This window comes from Exophiala mesophila (genome assembly GCF_000836275.1).
Source record: "Exophiala mesophila strain CBS 40295 unplaced genomic scaffold supercont1.3, whole genome shotgun sequence".
NCBI classification, from domain to species: domain Eukaryota; kingdom Fungi; phylum Ascomycota; class Eurotiomycetes; order Chaetothyriales; family Herpotrichiellaceae; genus Exophiala; species Exophiala mesophila.
This window is the reverse complement of record NW_015622506.1, coordinates 498,069-510,859: the sequence shown is the minus strand read 5'-3', so window position 1 is coordinate 510,859 and position 12,791 is coordinate 498,069. Positions and strand designations below refer to the sequence as shown.

The 12,791-nt window shown below is 52.5% G+C and overlaps 6 protein-coding genes across 7 annotated transcripts; 4 read left to right on the top strand and 2 right to left on the bottom strand.

Moving 5' to 3' along the window:
* Positions 1–1,628: 1,628 nt before the first annotated feature.
* Positions 1,629–1,901, bottom strand: PV10_03842 (uncharacterized protein; the record flags this gene model as incomplete). The annotated part of the gene is made up of 1 exon (XM_016368340.1): positions 1,629–1,901. One exon carries the CDS (start codon positions 1,899–1,901, stop codon positions 1,629–1,631), a length of 273 nt encoding a protein of 90 aa, XP_016224128.1.
* A 1,147-nt stretch (positions 1,902–3,048) lies between these two features.
* PV10_03841 (uncharacterized protein) lies at positions 3,049–3,677 on the bottom strand (the record flags this gene model as incomplete). The annotated part of the gene is made up of 2 exons (XM_016368339.1): positions 3,049–3,247; positions 3,298–3,677. The coding sequence occupies 2 exons, from the start codon at positions 3,675–3,677 to the stop codon at positions 3,085–3,087; spliced, it is 543 nt and encodes a 180-aa protein (XP_016224127.1). The 3' UTR covers positions 3,049–3,084.
* A 730-nt stretch (positions 3,678–4,407) lies between these two features.
* On the top strand, positions 4,408–5,376 carry PV10_03840 (uncharacterized protein; the record flags this gene model as incomplete). Its single annotated transcript, XM_016368338.1, has 2 exons — positions 4,408–4,458; positions 4,507–5,376. 2 exons carry the CDS (start codon positions 4,408–4,410, stop codon positions 5,374–5,376), a joined length of 921 nt encoding a protein of 306 aa, XP_016224126.1.
* A 503-nt stretch (positions 5,377–5,879) lies between these two features.
* Positions 5,880–6,296, top strand: PV10_03839 (uncharacterized protein; the record flags this gene model as incomplete). Its single annotated transcript, XM_016368337.1, has 1 exon — positions 5,880–6,296. The coding sequence occupies one exon, from the start codon at positions 5,880–5,882 to the stop codon at positions 6,294–6,296; it is 417 nt and encodes a 138-aa protein (XP_016224125.1).
* Positions 6,297–7,108: 812 nt separating this feature from the next.
* On the top strand, positions 7,109–8,851 carry PV10_03838 (uncharacterized protein; the record flags this gene model as incomplete). Its single annotated transcript, XM_016368336.1, has 2 exons — positions 7,109–7,523; positions 7,599–8,851. 2 exons carry the CDS (start codon positions 7,109–7,111, stop codon positions 8,849–8,851), a joined length of 1,668 nt encoding a protein of 555 aa, XP_016224124.1.
* Positions 8,852–9,645: 794 nt separating this feature from the next.
* On the top strand, positions 9,646–12,791 carry PV10_03837. 2 transcript variants are annotated; one of them, XM_016368334.1, is made up of 3 exons: positions 9,646–10,140; positions 10,197–11,296; positions 11,363–12,791. In XM_016368334.1, the coding sequence occupies exons 1-3, from the start codon at positions 10,063–10,065 to the stop codon at positions 12,111–12,113; spliced, it is 1,929 nt and encodes a 642-aa protein (XP_016224122.1). In that variant the 5' UTR covers positions 9,646–10,062; the 3' UTR covers positions 12,114–12,791. The 2 variants fall into 2 exon arrangements, with proteins under 2 accessions (XP_016224122.1, XP_016224123.1); XM_016368335.1 differs by having other exon boundaries at positions 10,186–11,296.

Below are 12,791 nucleotides of genomic sequence, written 5' to 3'. Positions count from 1 at the left end.
CTCAGTGTTGAACGGGAATCTTTTGTCCCTCGGACTGGGAGTTCCAAAGGATGGTGGATCCGGCAACGGAGTGTTGTGGAAGAAAACTTTCTTCCCTCTTCCTTTTGCCGAGGCTCTGTTCTGTTTATTGGCCTGAGCGTGCTGGCTACGCCTCGATCTCGCTCCTGGCCTCGGTTTTGCTCGAGTATTTCCCTTCCCCCCAACATGCTCAAAATCCTTCGCCAACAGTATTTCTGCCTGCGGGTCGGTTGACTTCTGGACCAGACTTAGTGCCTAGAATCAATGGGAGATCAGGTCAACCGGCTCCTCACCAGATCTTCAATTTTACGTGGCAGCGATCCTCCATCGGGCGTCTGAAGAAATGTGACCTGCCCGCTCTCAGGGTTCTGGAGACAGGCCGTAATTTCAAACCCGCATAGCTCCCAGAGTTGAAATGTTTTGTTAACCCAGCCTCTCTTCCTCTTTCGTCGCTGTGTGATTCTCTCTTTTCTGGTTTGCTCTTGTTTTTGCTTTGCCATCTTGTTGGGCAGTTGAACTTGACTGGCTGCGAAGCCTCCATCACGGCGGCTGTTTTATATTTCATCGTACAGCAGCAGATGAGGAGCCCGTTATGGCACCTCGAAGTCAACATATTCATAGACGCAGCCATTTGAGGGTCCAATTCTGGGCTCTTCCTATAAAGGACGTGGGTAGGTAATGTCTGATCCCGTGGCTCATTCTTCCCATAACCCTCCCAACGATGCTGCTGCGCACTGCCACCCAAGTTTCTATCTTCGTTGCTCTTGCCTTCCCCCTAAGAGGGGTCTCTGCCGATGACTTTCACACTGATATCGGGACAATCAACCCAACGGCAAGTATGTCAAGGGAATTTGTCTGGACGAACACGTCTAGCGCACCACCGCAGGCGACCGTTGAGATTCAGTTTGACGGCCTGGTCGGCTCCGGTGTTATAAACTTAACCAGCAATTACGGCTTTACAGCTGTCAATCTGACCGCCGCCAGCACCTCCATCACCTCCTGCGGCCCTCCAAATCCATTCGCAGCCAATGCCACTTCTGGGGCGATTATTCCTTCCCTTCCCACCCACAGCGTCTCTGTCACGAACCAGCCTTCGACGAACGCGACTGTGGTTCCCTCTAGCAACCCTTTTACGTCGCCGTCGCCACGGTCCACCACGGACGACAGGTCCCTTGGCTCAACCCAGAGCACAAGCCTTGGTCTTCCCTCTGCCACTGTCTCGTCCGCCGAGATCAGCCTCTTCACCGGTGCTGGAGGGCGATTGAGAGTATCTCCAGCGACTTTGCTGATGTTGTTGCTCATGGGCTTGATGCCATGGGCCTCATGCTAACTCTTTCTGTCTGGGGTGGCGATTTCTAACGGCAGATGTATCGATGGATCTGTCTCCTTTCTGCACTCCTTCTGTTGTGAGCAAATTCATGGGGACTTAGATAGCTTAGGTAGTGCATCCTAGAATATGATGAATATATACCTTTCAATACGCAAATCAGTGTGGCACCTCGTAAAGCACCAGAGGAACGTTTGGTATCCACTGAACTCGATGTTAATCCTCATTGATGAGATGCATATCTGAATACGGTCCGTTTCTATCTAATCACCTCGGCGAGGCATCAAACTTGAACGCTCTTGAAAAAGTCCTTCGTCGGCTCGCTGCGTTGACCCAGAGATTCGGGTGATGGAGTTTGGGATCTCAAAAAATTGCGGCTGTCGGCGATCAATTCTTGCGGACCAGCCTCGTCGATGTGAGAGGCAACCCCTTCAATCGCACTGATGTATGTTGGAAGGCCAGCTGTCCCTTTTTGGGCGTCGTCTTTTTCCTTCTGGCCTTCCTTTCGACGGAACCATTGAGGTAGCTTGATAACGATACCACACCTGCACAACATCGTGTTGCTTTTAAGTACCAAAAAATGAGGGGTTGGCAAAATGTGATGCTGTGTTCGTGAGACAACACAAAGGTAGAGGAGAATGCAGATGGAAAGCTTGAGTGCTGTAGTCCTGCCACGAGGATGGATGTACGTGGTACTGTAGATGCGCTTGATCAAGTCGGCCTCCGGTATATATAGATTGGAAAGGGAGCCGAATCGAGCTCCTGGATCCTCTTCAGGTCTCTCCTTCCGGCCGAATTAAGCGGTTGAATATAAAAACGGCAGCTTATCTGGCTGGGTTTGGCCGATCGATCATAGGGCATTCACTACCAAGAGTACTCTACCGCATCTTCCTGAAACCATCTGCTTCTGGCCCCAACAAATAAACATGAACAACGAACAGCCGGACTTCCCCAGCATTTCCAATTATGACGACGACGACCTGTCCATGGAAGCGTTGTTAAAAAGAATAGACGACTTCCAGAGGAGGGAGGAAATGATTACAATCGAGAGACTGGAGAAAGAGATTTTGTCATTACGATATCAGATTTCATGCCACCAGAGAAGTCTGCACGTCACCTTTAATTTGCTGCAAGAAGCCTTTGATGCAGCCATCCTTATCAAGACAGCCCTCCAGAAATGCGATGAAGAGGAAGAAATGGCCAATGCAGATTGGCTGGCATTTTGGGGAATCCATATCGAGACTCGGTCAGCTCTAGAGTATCGACCGATGGAGTGGCCTCAGGAATGGATCTAGCGACGACAGAGGGTCAGAATCAAGCGTCGGCTTCATATACACACCCAGACGACCAGACCTCAGTTCAATGAAGATATTATTTCCATGTCCTAAGCGTAGATAATTCGTTTTTACTTGAATATTCTATAAGTAAATACAGAAATTGAAATACAAAAGATGATATTGTACAATTTAAAAATGAAATAAAAATTGATAAAACTAAATTACTAATAAAAAAAATAAATAATATAAAATATAAATCTTTATTAGCTAGAACACCTCCGGCCTTCGTCACTTTCTAGCATCAAGGCTTAAGGTACTTTTTCAAACGATATTCTCAAAGTGCTTTGAAGTTGGAAAATTTACTGGCCTGCCAATTGTGCAAAACGTCCGGAGACGGTAACTCCATGATTGTACCCGATTGCCTAACTACCATGAAAATTTAGACACACGCCTGCGCCATTCTCAAGTATCCTGCGACTCGAATACGGAGCCCTCAGATCTGGCCTGTCCCTCGTGATTAGAATGTCGATCCCTGATCTGGCTTTCCACCGTTCTCTTGAAGATCAAAGACCACTGTCTATGATGCTCAATATATTTCTTCATCGTATCCATAGAAGCCTTCACCCTGTCCTCATGGTCAGTCACAAAGTATCGGGTTCATCGGAAAAATTGTACCAATCTTGAAACTCCGAGAAATGAATTTCCAGTTGATTGCATTGCGTCTGCAGAGATTCGATCTGATCGCTCCGGGTGTGGAGGGAGGTCACTCCCTGCTTGATCTCCTCCAACGTGGCTGCAAACTCGGCAGGCATCTTTAGTGAGCTGACATCTGGTTCTGGAGCCGATTGTGTAAACGTAGTATCGGCGCACATGTGCGGACAGATGCTCGTATTGTCCTGTCGAAAAGGGAAAGCGGTGGATGATTGTTGGGGTAGGTAGTTGGTGGTGTCCTGGACATATCCGTTGGTGATAGGCTGTTTGTAGAAGAGAAGTTGAAGCGCGTCTTCGCACGACATTCCGCCGGTGGCGTTTTGGGTATTTTGCTGAAAGGCCATCGAAGTATGGTACAAAGGTGGGGTTGACTGCGTATGTCACTCCCTTGAATGTCATTTCCTCATTCAAGTTCACCCAACCAACACCCAGTGGGAAATGTACCTTTAAGGTATGCTTTACTATACCCAGCCCATCGCGAACCGTGGGCGACGATTGCCCTTCGACCTCATACCGACAAACGGCGGCGCTTGTCGTGGGGCCGGAACTGTCCCTCCAGAAGACGGTGCAAACTCCCTTCGTACCGAAGGGTCCAAGCCGGGCTCCTGCATTAGAGATTTCGCAGCAGACAGTGCGACGGCAGGGATCTCCGAGCCCGTTTGGATCCCCACCAGCTCGGTGGAGAGTCCTGAGGGGCAGATCATTTCCATCCCTGCGCCCACGGCCCCAAGCCTCGCTCAATGCACCTAGCGACAGTCCTGCCAACGGTCGAGCGACTCTCGTTGCGCAAAGAGGTTGTCATTCTGCGGTTGAAGTTGACCGCAGGTCACAACAAAATAATGTCTCCACTCCTAGCTATTTATGAACCGACAAGGGCGACGCTTCTATTTCAAGATTTAGGATATGGTGCGCTCGTTGTGAACTAATTTTAGTCCTTTATCGCTGCCGTCACCGTTGTCGCCGCCGATATTGCTGTTGGATGAAGAGGAACTCGGTGTTTTCTACTTTAAAAGGAGCCGCGTTGGACGGTAAAGTCTGACGAATAACGGCAGCTTAAAACGTTCGACAAAAAATATGGCTTCTCACACAAGCGGAAGGGATAGCGCAGGACTAGACGCCGTGAGAGTACGTGTTACCCATTGTTTTCCGTTTGGACTCTTATTGATCTTGCAGGTCACTCCCAGCACTGCTGGAGGGCGGCTCATACCGACTGGTCCTGTCCCGGTGGATGTCAACAACCTGAATGCTACTTGGACACGTCTCCAGTTCGTCACCCAGCAGTATGCCGGGTTTCAAAGAGAGGCATGCGATATCCAGCGTACTCTCTGGACCAACATCCACACGTTGCTGGGCCAGAAGACCGCTTTGGAGAAGTCGTGGTGGGATATCAATACGGCATACAACTCCAAGACCGACGAGCTGAACGAAATGGCCGAAAACAGCGTCGTATTGCAAGAAGAGCTCCTGATCGCCCAAGAAGAGACCGAGGCAGCTCGTCGCCAGGCCGAAGAGTCTGAAGGCCGGAACCAGCATCTGGTCGAGCAACAGAGGTTCTTGCAACATGACGTAGATCAAGCTCGTCAGAAGATCCGTGTCTTGGAAAAGGGTGTTGCCCTGCATGAATGTACGACCGGCACTACGGACCCTGCGAAGGGCGCGGCGATTCACGAACTGGATTCAAGCGAGAACGGAATGACCACGGTGAGGACATTGGAGCTTCAAGCCAGGATGAAGGAAATGGAACAAGACTATGAGCATACGGTGGAACGCTACAAGAACGAACTATCCAGCCTTGAAGCACGTCTGGCGGTGGCAGATCAGAAGTTGAAGCAGTTTGAACAGACCACCGACAGAACCCGGACGATGGATTTAATCATTTCACCGGCCGTCAAAAGGGAACCACTGTCTTCAGGCATCGATGAAAACGTCAAGATGGAAGAAAACGAGACCACGGGGGGAGGACGTCGGAGGCAACCAAAGAGAGCTCGACGGGGGCGGAAGCTGGAGCCCAAAAATGCGGACTTGCGGGTAGTATGCCATTGAACGGCGCGGGAGGATGGAGGGAAGGTTAAATTGAGAGACCTGATTCGTTTATCCTCTTTGGTTAGTAGAACGCACCGTCTTCATTTCTCTTTCCGCATTCAGTACCGGCATAATTTCGTACGGTCTGTAGTAGAAAGTTGTCTGAAATCGATTTCTTCTGGCAGCACGTGGGAGGGTCACCAACGTTGTGCGGGTGGCGGACCACCATCATTCTGGCAATGGAAGGCAGACTCTTTCCTGCACCCTATTTCGTGCATGTCAAGAATAGAACAATCTTCTTTCACTCGTCGAGGGGGGGCTTGTTCTGGTCCCCCTTCTTGCCAATCCATCGCCAATCCCCAACGCTTAGCGTGGTTGATGGTCATTTAAAAAAGGAACAGGAAGGAAAATAACACTGCCCAATTCCCGGCCCTGGCAGAGTATATCTGCAGAGACAGTCACTGAGAGCCATCATTGTCTCCAAAAATCGAATCCTCAAAGGGTGTCATAACCTACATGCCACCATGAACATGTCGCGTCAACGCAAAGTTCACAGCCATTCCCCACCGAATCAACCCCCTGCGCTGAGCCCGATGGACGCGTTGATCGACAACAACCAAGGCTCGTCCGTAGCTCTCGAAGCATCTAGGTCTCGACTGGAGGCCTCCAAACGCGCCACACGTCCTACTCCATTGCAGAGAATTGAGCAACTCACCGGGGAGAAGACAGCACTACAAAAAGAGCTCGCGAAATGTCAGAGGCAGGAGAGCGCCAACCGGGCCTTTAAAGAAGAGATGAGGCGGGTTTTAGACCGACTTCAGCAGGCGGTATTTGAGTGGAGAAGAGCCCAGAAGGAGATTGGTGACGATTTCGACACGACTTTGGAGCAACGCGCGGACACGGCCAGCATTAAGGTTGGCTTCCAGAGCCGTGACGTTTGACCTCGGATGGTGGTTCACACTTGCTGTGAAGATAAAATTTGCTTGGTGCGGAGTAGCTCTTGGCCTCCAATGATTCCTCAATTGATTCCCATCATGGGGCCTTCTGTCTATTTGAATCTAGCGGTGTTATTCTTTCTTCCTTGTAAGGCATCCCAACTCCCGTCCATTTGAGACTCCTCTTCCACTGTAACGCAGTAAAACACAATTCATTTTCTTTCGCAGCATGATGGATTACAGTACATAGTGGATGCGCAAAATGTTGAAATCTTTGAAGGGAGGATGCCATCGGCATCATCAGGCCCACAAAGTACACCGGCAGCACCCGCGGAGACCCTCAGGCAATCCATTCGGGCTGCAAACACTGCGGGAAAAAGCACAAAGGCTTCGTGATCGTTCAGGAGCCAAGTGGGTGTCGAGTAGTCCCACACTCTCAACCGATGTGTGGTCGCGGTTGCATCGTCCCTCCCATCAAGGGAGCCGAACTTGGATCTCGCGTCGAAAGTTATGGCGCCCCAGGACCATTTTCGGCTCATGGACTGGAGGGGGCGGCCAACAAGTCCCCAAACTGTGTGTAAATGGGCAACAGCCGAGACGTGCTAGAGAAGCCCAATTCGGACACTTCCAAGGCTGCATCCTATATAGCATCCCTGCCCAGGGACTTGCACTTCTGAATGTCTTTTTAGACGTCGGTCCGTCCAGAGCCTCAAATATCAGCGTTCGAGTGGTACACGGCGAATCGGTCCTAATTCGTTTTCTCTCAGAAACATCTGCGTTTGCACAATCCCAGTCGTGGCCCAAGTTTGTGTCAAAACATGGCGACAGCGAACGACTCTCCCTCTGAGCCTGTGGTTAGTGACAAGAATCCCGCGACGGGACAAGCCCATGGCCTGCCAACGCCAGAATCGACCCCGGAGCCCGACGCTGCCCGGTTGAAGGAAGACGAGAAGAGGCGGCAGGCCAACCTTCAACCTACTGCGGAAGATGACACAGCGAGCCCGAAGCCTTCCGGAGGAGAGGGGAACAATGGGGTGACCCAGGAGCAGATTGATGCCGTAGAGACAGTGATGAAATGCCCGGGTACCGATTACCGACAGATTCTGGGCCTCGGAGACGAAAAGCCAGATAGAGAAGAGGAGTCGAGAGAGGTGATGGCGGCCTTCACGAAGCTTGGATGCTTGACCCATGAAAAATATAACAAGGCGAATCAAGCTGCGGAGGCATTTCTCAGTAAGTGTGAACTCTTGAATCTCGGGGGACGTGGAAAACTGTAAACTGACAATAGCACACCTGCCTGGGATGTAGGAGTCAACGATGCGGCAAAGCACCTCGGGATCAACGAAGCTGCCATAGCGACGATGAGAGAATGGGATGGCGTAGGGGACATTCTCACCGTGCCAGCAAATGACGCAAGCCACGAAAGCTCCGATGAGGGCCGACCGGGCGGACAAGATGCGGACATGGAAGCCTCCGACCAGCCCACGATCCCACCACTGACCGATGATCACCGCAAAGCGTTTGCTGTCGCGGGGGGGCTGCTGCAAGTCCTCTCGGACAGTCCCGATGACGAGAGAGCGATCAACGGCCTGCAAGAGGTGAACCGAAAGATAGTGGAGATCAACACGGCCAATGGATTTCCTAACTCAACTCGATTCGTGGTCGATTTCGAAGTCTATCAAGGGGTGTCCAAGAAGGCGCGCCCTCTTTTAGCTCAATGGAAGCAAAACTCCGATGAAAAGGCTAGGGAGGAGCTCGAAGCGATGAACCAGTGGCTTGACAACTTCATTCAGGAGCGCGGTTACCCTACAGATTGGAAAATCGACATACCACAGCCGTCCACGCAGTCCATCCCACGGAGGCCAAGGCAGTCAACTGCCTCAACAGCAGCCCGCCAAGCTGCCCCAACAGAAGCTCGAGCCCGATCAGGGAAGTTGCCGAAGTCCCTGGCTTTCAATGAAAGGGATGGATACGTCCTCGAAGGAGGGGCCGAGAAGGAACTGTACGGTTACATCAGGGCGGGATATGGTCATCGAGTCTTGCTTCGACGAGACGGTCGCAACGGGTACGACATCTTCGAGTTCGTCCGGGCGAGCAAATTCGGGAAGAGCTTTGTTGAGAGGAACCAGCAGGTGTTGGGGGGGAGAGACATCGAAGCCGGGACCAAGGCTAAATTGCGGGGAATGAGCTGGAACAAAGTGGAGATTTTTGGCGTCGCTCCCGTTAGAACCGACTTCGATGATGAGGCGATGATGATGGCTTGGGTGGCATTTCCTGTGACGGAACCGACCTGGTACTGGCGGTCGCATCTGGGGGAAGAATTTGGAATAGATGCGGTGGACGAAAAACTGAATACCTTTAGGAGGAAGGCAGGGCAGCTCCCTCGGGCCGTCATCGCGGAGGATGAAGCGGAAGAAAGTGAGACTGATGAGGAAGGAGAAGACCAAGAAACCCGATTGCAATATCTGAGGGAGGAAATGAAAAGGTTGGAACAGGGAACAGGGCGAAGCCGACGTTCGTCGAACGCGAAAAGGTCAAAACCGCGGCGAAGAGCCCGATAGGGAGGGCGGAGGGACGAAAGCTTGGACGAACCTGAAGAATCTGTGGAAATGGACCACCTTCATCGAAATTTCGACTGGCGGATGGCCACTTCCAATCCCCGGGCCACCTGGAGAGTGAGTGATGGTTTGTCACACTGAGCGTCGGCGGTCACATCGCTCTTTTCACCGCCAACACGTCTTCCAGACAATCCATCTTCCGGTTGTCTATTTTTCAGCTTGCTTGTCAGTGCCCGGCGGGCACCGACGACCATGGGCAGGGCCAACGACAATGGGCTCTGATCCGCAAGCACGCGCTCTTTTGGTCTATGGTTGAATCCACTCTCTTGATGAGTCCCTTTGTCAAAGGCAGCTGATATTTGTCATTCTTTCGCCTTCACAGACTTCTGATAGTTACAGGTAGTGATGAATAGATTCCGTTCGCTCCGAGTCGTTCACACGTACATCAAACGTAAAGGCGGTCACGATAGGGCTTTGTGGGCGCATCTGCCGCACGAAATTGAGATCTTGGGTAGGATCGTAGTTGTAGGCCGACAGAGGAGGAAATTTCGACGGCGGAATCTTGAAGCCCCTGCTGGAGCGACAGGCCAAAAGCACTCACTCGGTGGACAGAACATGTCGAGCAAATGTCAAAGTGAGCACGGCTTGCTCTTCGCACGGGGGGCTGTGCGCTGGGGCTGCCCACGCCCCTGCACGGCTAATCAGCCGCCCGGGTAACGAAAAAGGAATAGTGCCGGCGGCGCAGAAAACCCCCGTGGTTGGGCTCATAACTCAACAACGACCTTCGTCAACCCTCAGCGATCGATCGCTTCTGCTCTCGCGCTCAGTGCGGTATGGCACCAAAATGGGATCCTGATCATGCTATGAATAGCAGGTCCTGGAAGGGCCATTTCAGGATGAGACCCCACCAAGGGTCGGGTTTGGAGGGGGCCCGTTGTGGAAGCCTTCCCTTTGCACATCAACTTCATCGAAGTTGATAAGGCCGGTTCGCAGTCATACGCTGTTCGGGGGACAATGAAGGCCCCAACCCTGCGCTGCGTTCTTTGTCGCTCTCTTCTGTTGTGCGAGCAGACGCCTCACTTCGGTCTCATCGCGACCGAGCCGAAACCGCCTCTCTGCTGATTCACGAGGCGAACGAAGCCGCCCACACGCCGTGGACGCCGCGTTGTCTCCTGACTCCACGACCCTTGAGCTGGTTGACGTCCTGGAGTTTGATGGCCCTGAAAATCCAAATCGGCTCTCTGCCGCAGGCCAACCACCCTCAGTTAGATCTATCCTTCAGCCTTGATGATGTGAGTCTACTTGTCGCCATGTTGGTCCTTTGCGCTGACCCGTAGGTATCAACCAGTTCCATTCATACCTTCGCCTGTGGGTGGAATCTAACCCCGGCCACCATGATGCGATGCTGTCCGTGCTACAAAGTGTGCTCACCCAAGATGAGGCTCCCAATGACGGCCACGATCAACCGCGGAATGACGACGCGGATGAACATTCCAGCACTGAACCTCATGGTCAATTCGCCCATGGACTTCCCACCCCTCCAACGAGCGTGCGAGCGCTACGACTGGAGGGTTCGGGGGTGGTGGAGTTGACGGCTGTCGAAGGCGGTAGTGGAATCAGTGAAGTGAACGAATGTAAGATGGTGCCGAAAGAGGCCCAGCGACGGTCAGATCAAGATCACCTGCCGGTACTTTTGAGCTGGGGATCACCGACGGATGCAATGGCCACAGGCTCGGACTTCAAACGCCCGGGGAAAACATCGTTCCAGAAAACGTCGCACTCCCGCGTCAAGGAGCCAAAATCGAGGCAAGTGGCGAGACACGACGGCCTTCTCACTGCCGCTATGCTGCAGACCATCGACCGCATAGGGGAAGTGCAGGTGCTGGAAGGGCTGAGGGGCACGATCGCCGAGCTGGAAGCTCGGGCGTGGCAGGATAGCCAAACCTTCAACGAACGTGGTGGTCAAATCATCCCGAAACATCTGACGGATCAACCCGACTCAATGCGGAAATTGTGGCTCCTGAAAGAAGAACTTGTCCTCACCGAGTCGAACGAGCAGATACATCGACTCCGGAAAAGATTGACTTTGGCGGAGTTCTCTCATGCCTACGACGCGTGCGCCTTGCGATATATGGGCATGGGGGGCATCCCCCAGCGCCCGCGGTCGCGACCGGGGCAACGGGTACCCAAGACGGCAATTGGTCGCGAAGCTCGCAATTCGCAACACAAACGAGCGGCCATGGATCATTTCGTGAACCTTCTATTCCCCGGCGCATTACCAACCAGCAAGACGAAGAGAACGGCGCGGAAAGCAGGGACGGTGACCAGATACGCTGCCGCCAGGAAGATTCAAAACTGGAGGGCGGCAGGACAGCCGTGGGCAAACATCATCACGCGCTTTGGCAAAGGAATGCTACTGTTGATACCGGACGAAGTGTCGGACGCATAGTAAGTTCTCTCGCTCAAAGATGACCCCTCTCAATCAGGCGTACCATACTGAAGCAAAACGAACAGCATGCGAACCATGTCAAAAGCCACTCTATCAGCTTTTCTGGATCGTGTCGAGCGGCGAGTGGCGGGCTGGGAAAACTGGTTGCCGACATTGACGCCCTTGGTCGACTCCATCTGCATCAACCATGCCCTACCTCGCGACTGGTTCTCGGAAGAATGCCCTTCGTGGCTCAACGAGGGTGGAAGGACCGATGCACAAATATGGAAGACCGATCCAGATTCGCCGTCCGCTCTTGGCGAGGGAGGCACGGCACCTTGGAGTCCTCTGAGGCAATCAGGCGGTATTGACCAGCAATGGACTGAACCTGGCTTGGTTTTCGACCCCCCCATGGATGCGAATGAGTTGGGCCTGTACATGGCTGAGTCATCCTCGCAATTCGCTCTAGCTCCCCACGAAACCGTTCGGGAGGCCCCTTACACCACCTTCCTGGCATGTCTTGCTGGAGAGACAAATTTGGCTCCTGACCTCTGTTCGGCCTTTACATCCGTGCATGATGGCTTCCCGCTGCCACCGAATGAAGTGAAGGAAGGACTGGGCGTTGATATCGACGCGTTCCTAGCGAAATCTCCCGTATTGCCATCCCTGACTGCAGATGCACCCGGCAATGATGTATCAGATCAAGCATCCACGTCGGTGAATCGTTCATATTGCGACTATCACGACAGCCCCGCGACCTACGCTGGCATGGAGGCCCGCAATGTCAACTGCGAGGACGAGTTTTTCTTTTTCAACTTTCCAGAGGATAGCGAGTGAGTCCCCTTTCATGACATTTCCCATCCAAAGGTTGGACATCCCGGCATGAACGGAACCCGGTATCCTAGTCCAAAAGATGAGAATGATCATTTGTTTCCCTGAGCCTTCCTCCTAACTCATCACTTTTCGGGATATACTCTCTTGCTTGGAAAAGTCTGTTCAAAGCTTTTCTGATGGCCCTGATACATCTTGCGGTCCTCGTTGAGACCCTTCGAGAATATCACTCAGCTGCTAGACACCTATCATCCACCCACATCTCCGCGACTTGCTGCTCGCTTGATGAGTCTTTCAATGCCTCCTGCGTGCCTGCATTTTGGCCAGAGTTGAATGTACGGGATGTGCAACCGCAATGCTCTGCTTCAACCCAGCGTGTGAATAAACATGACTACCTTCAGAGGCACAGTACACCCGAGTCGACTTGAACGAGCCTAAAAGGGCTACCAAATCTTAGGCAGCAGGTTCGGCAAAGACGAAAGCAAGGGGGGCTCAAATGGGTCTCACGGTTCGAGGAAGTCCATGTTCACCGAATATAAATTTATGGCGCTCGGGCTGCACCCAGCTGCTTCTACACCCGCTGTGTGACTATGCCCCGACGCTGGAAAAACCTGCCCAAGTGGCAAAAGCAGAACAAGTACATTCGGTCTGGTTACAGAAAACCATCTTACTCCTACTATGGGT

Excerpts from the sequence above, each read along its gene's own strand:
- PV10_03837 (XM_016368334.1), top strand. The coding sequence starts at position 10,063 with ATGGCCCTGAAAATCCAAATCGGCTCTCTGCCGCAGGCCAACCACCCT. Across the intron at positions 10,141-10,196 it reads TATCCTTCAGCCTTGATGAT|TTCCATTCATACCTTCGCCT; the intron begins GTGAGTCTACTT and ends GGTATCAACCAG. Across the intron at positions 11,297-11,362 it reads GACGAAGTGTCGGACGCATA|CATGCGAACCATGTCAAAAG; the intron begins GTAAGTTCTCTC and ends CAAAACGAACAG.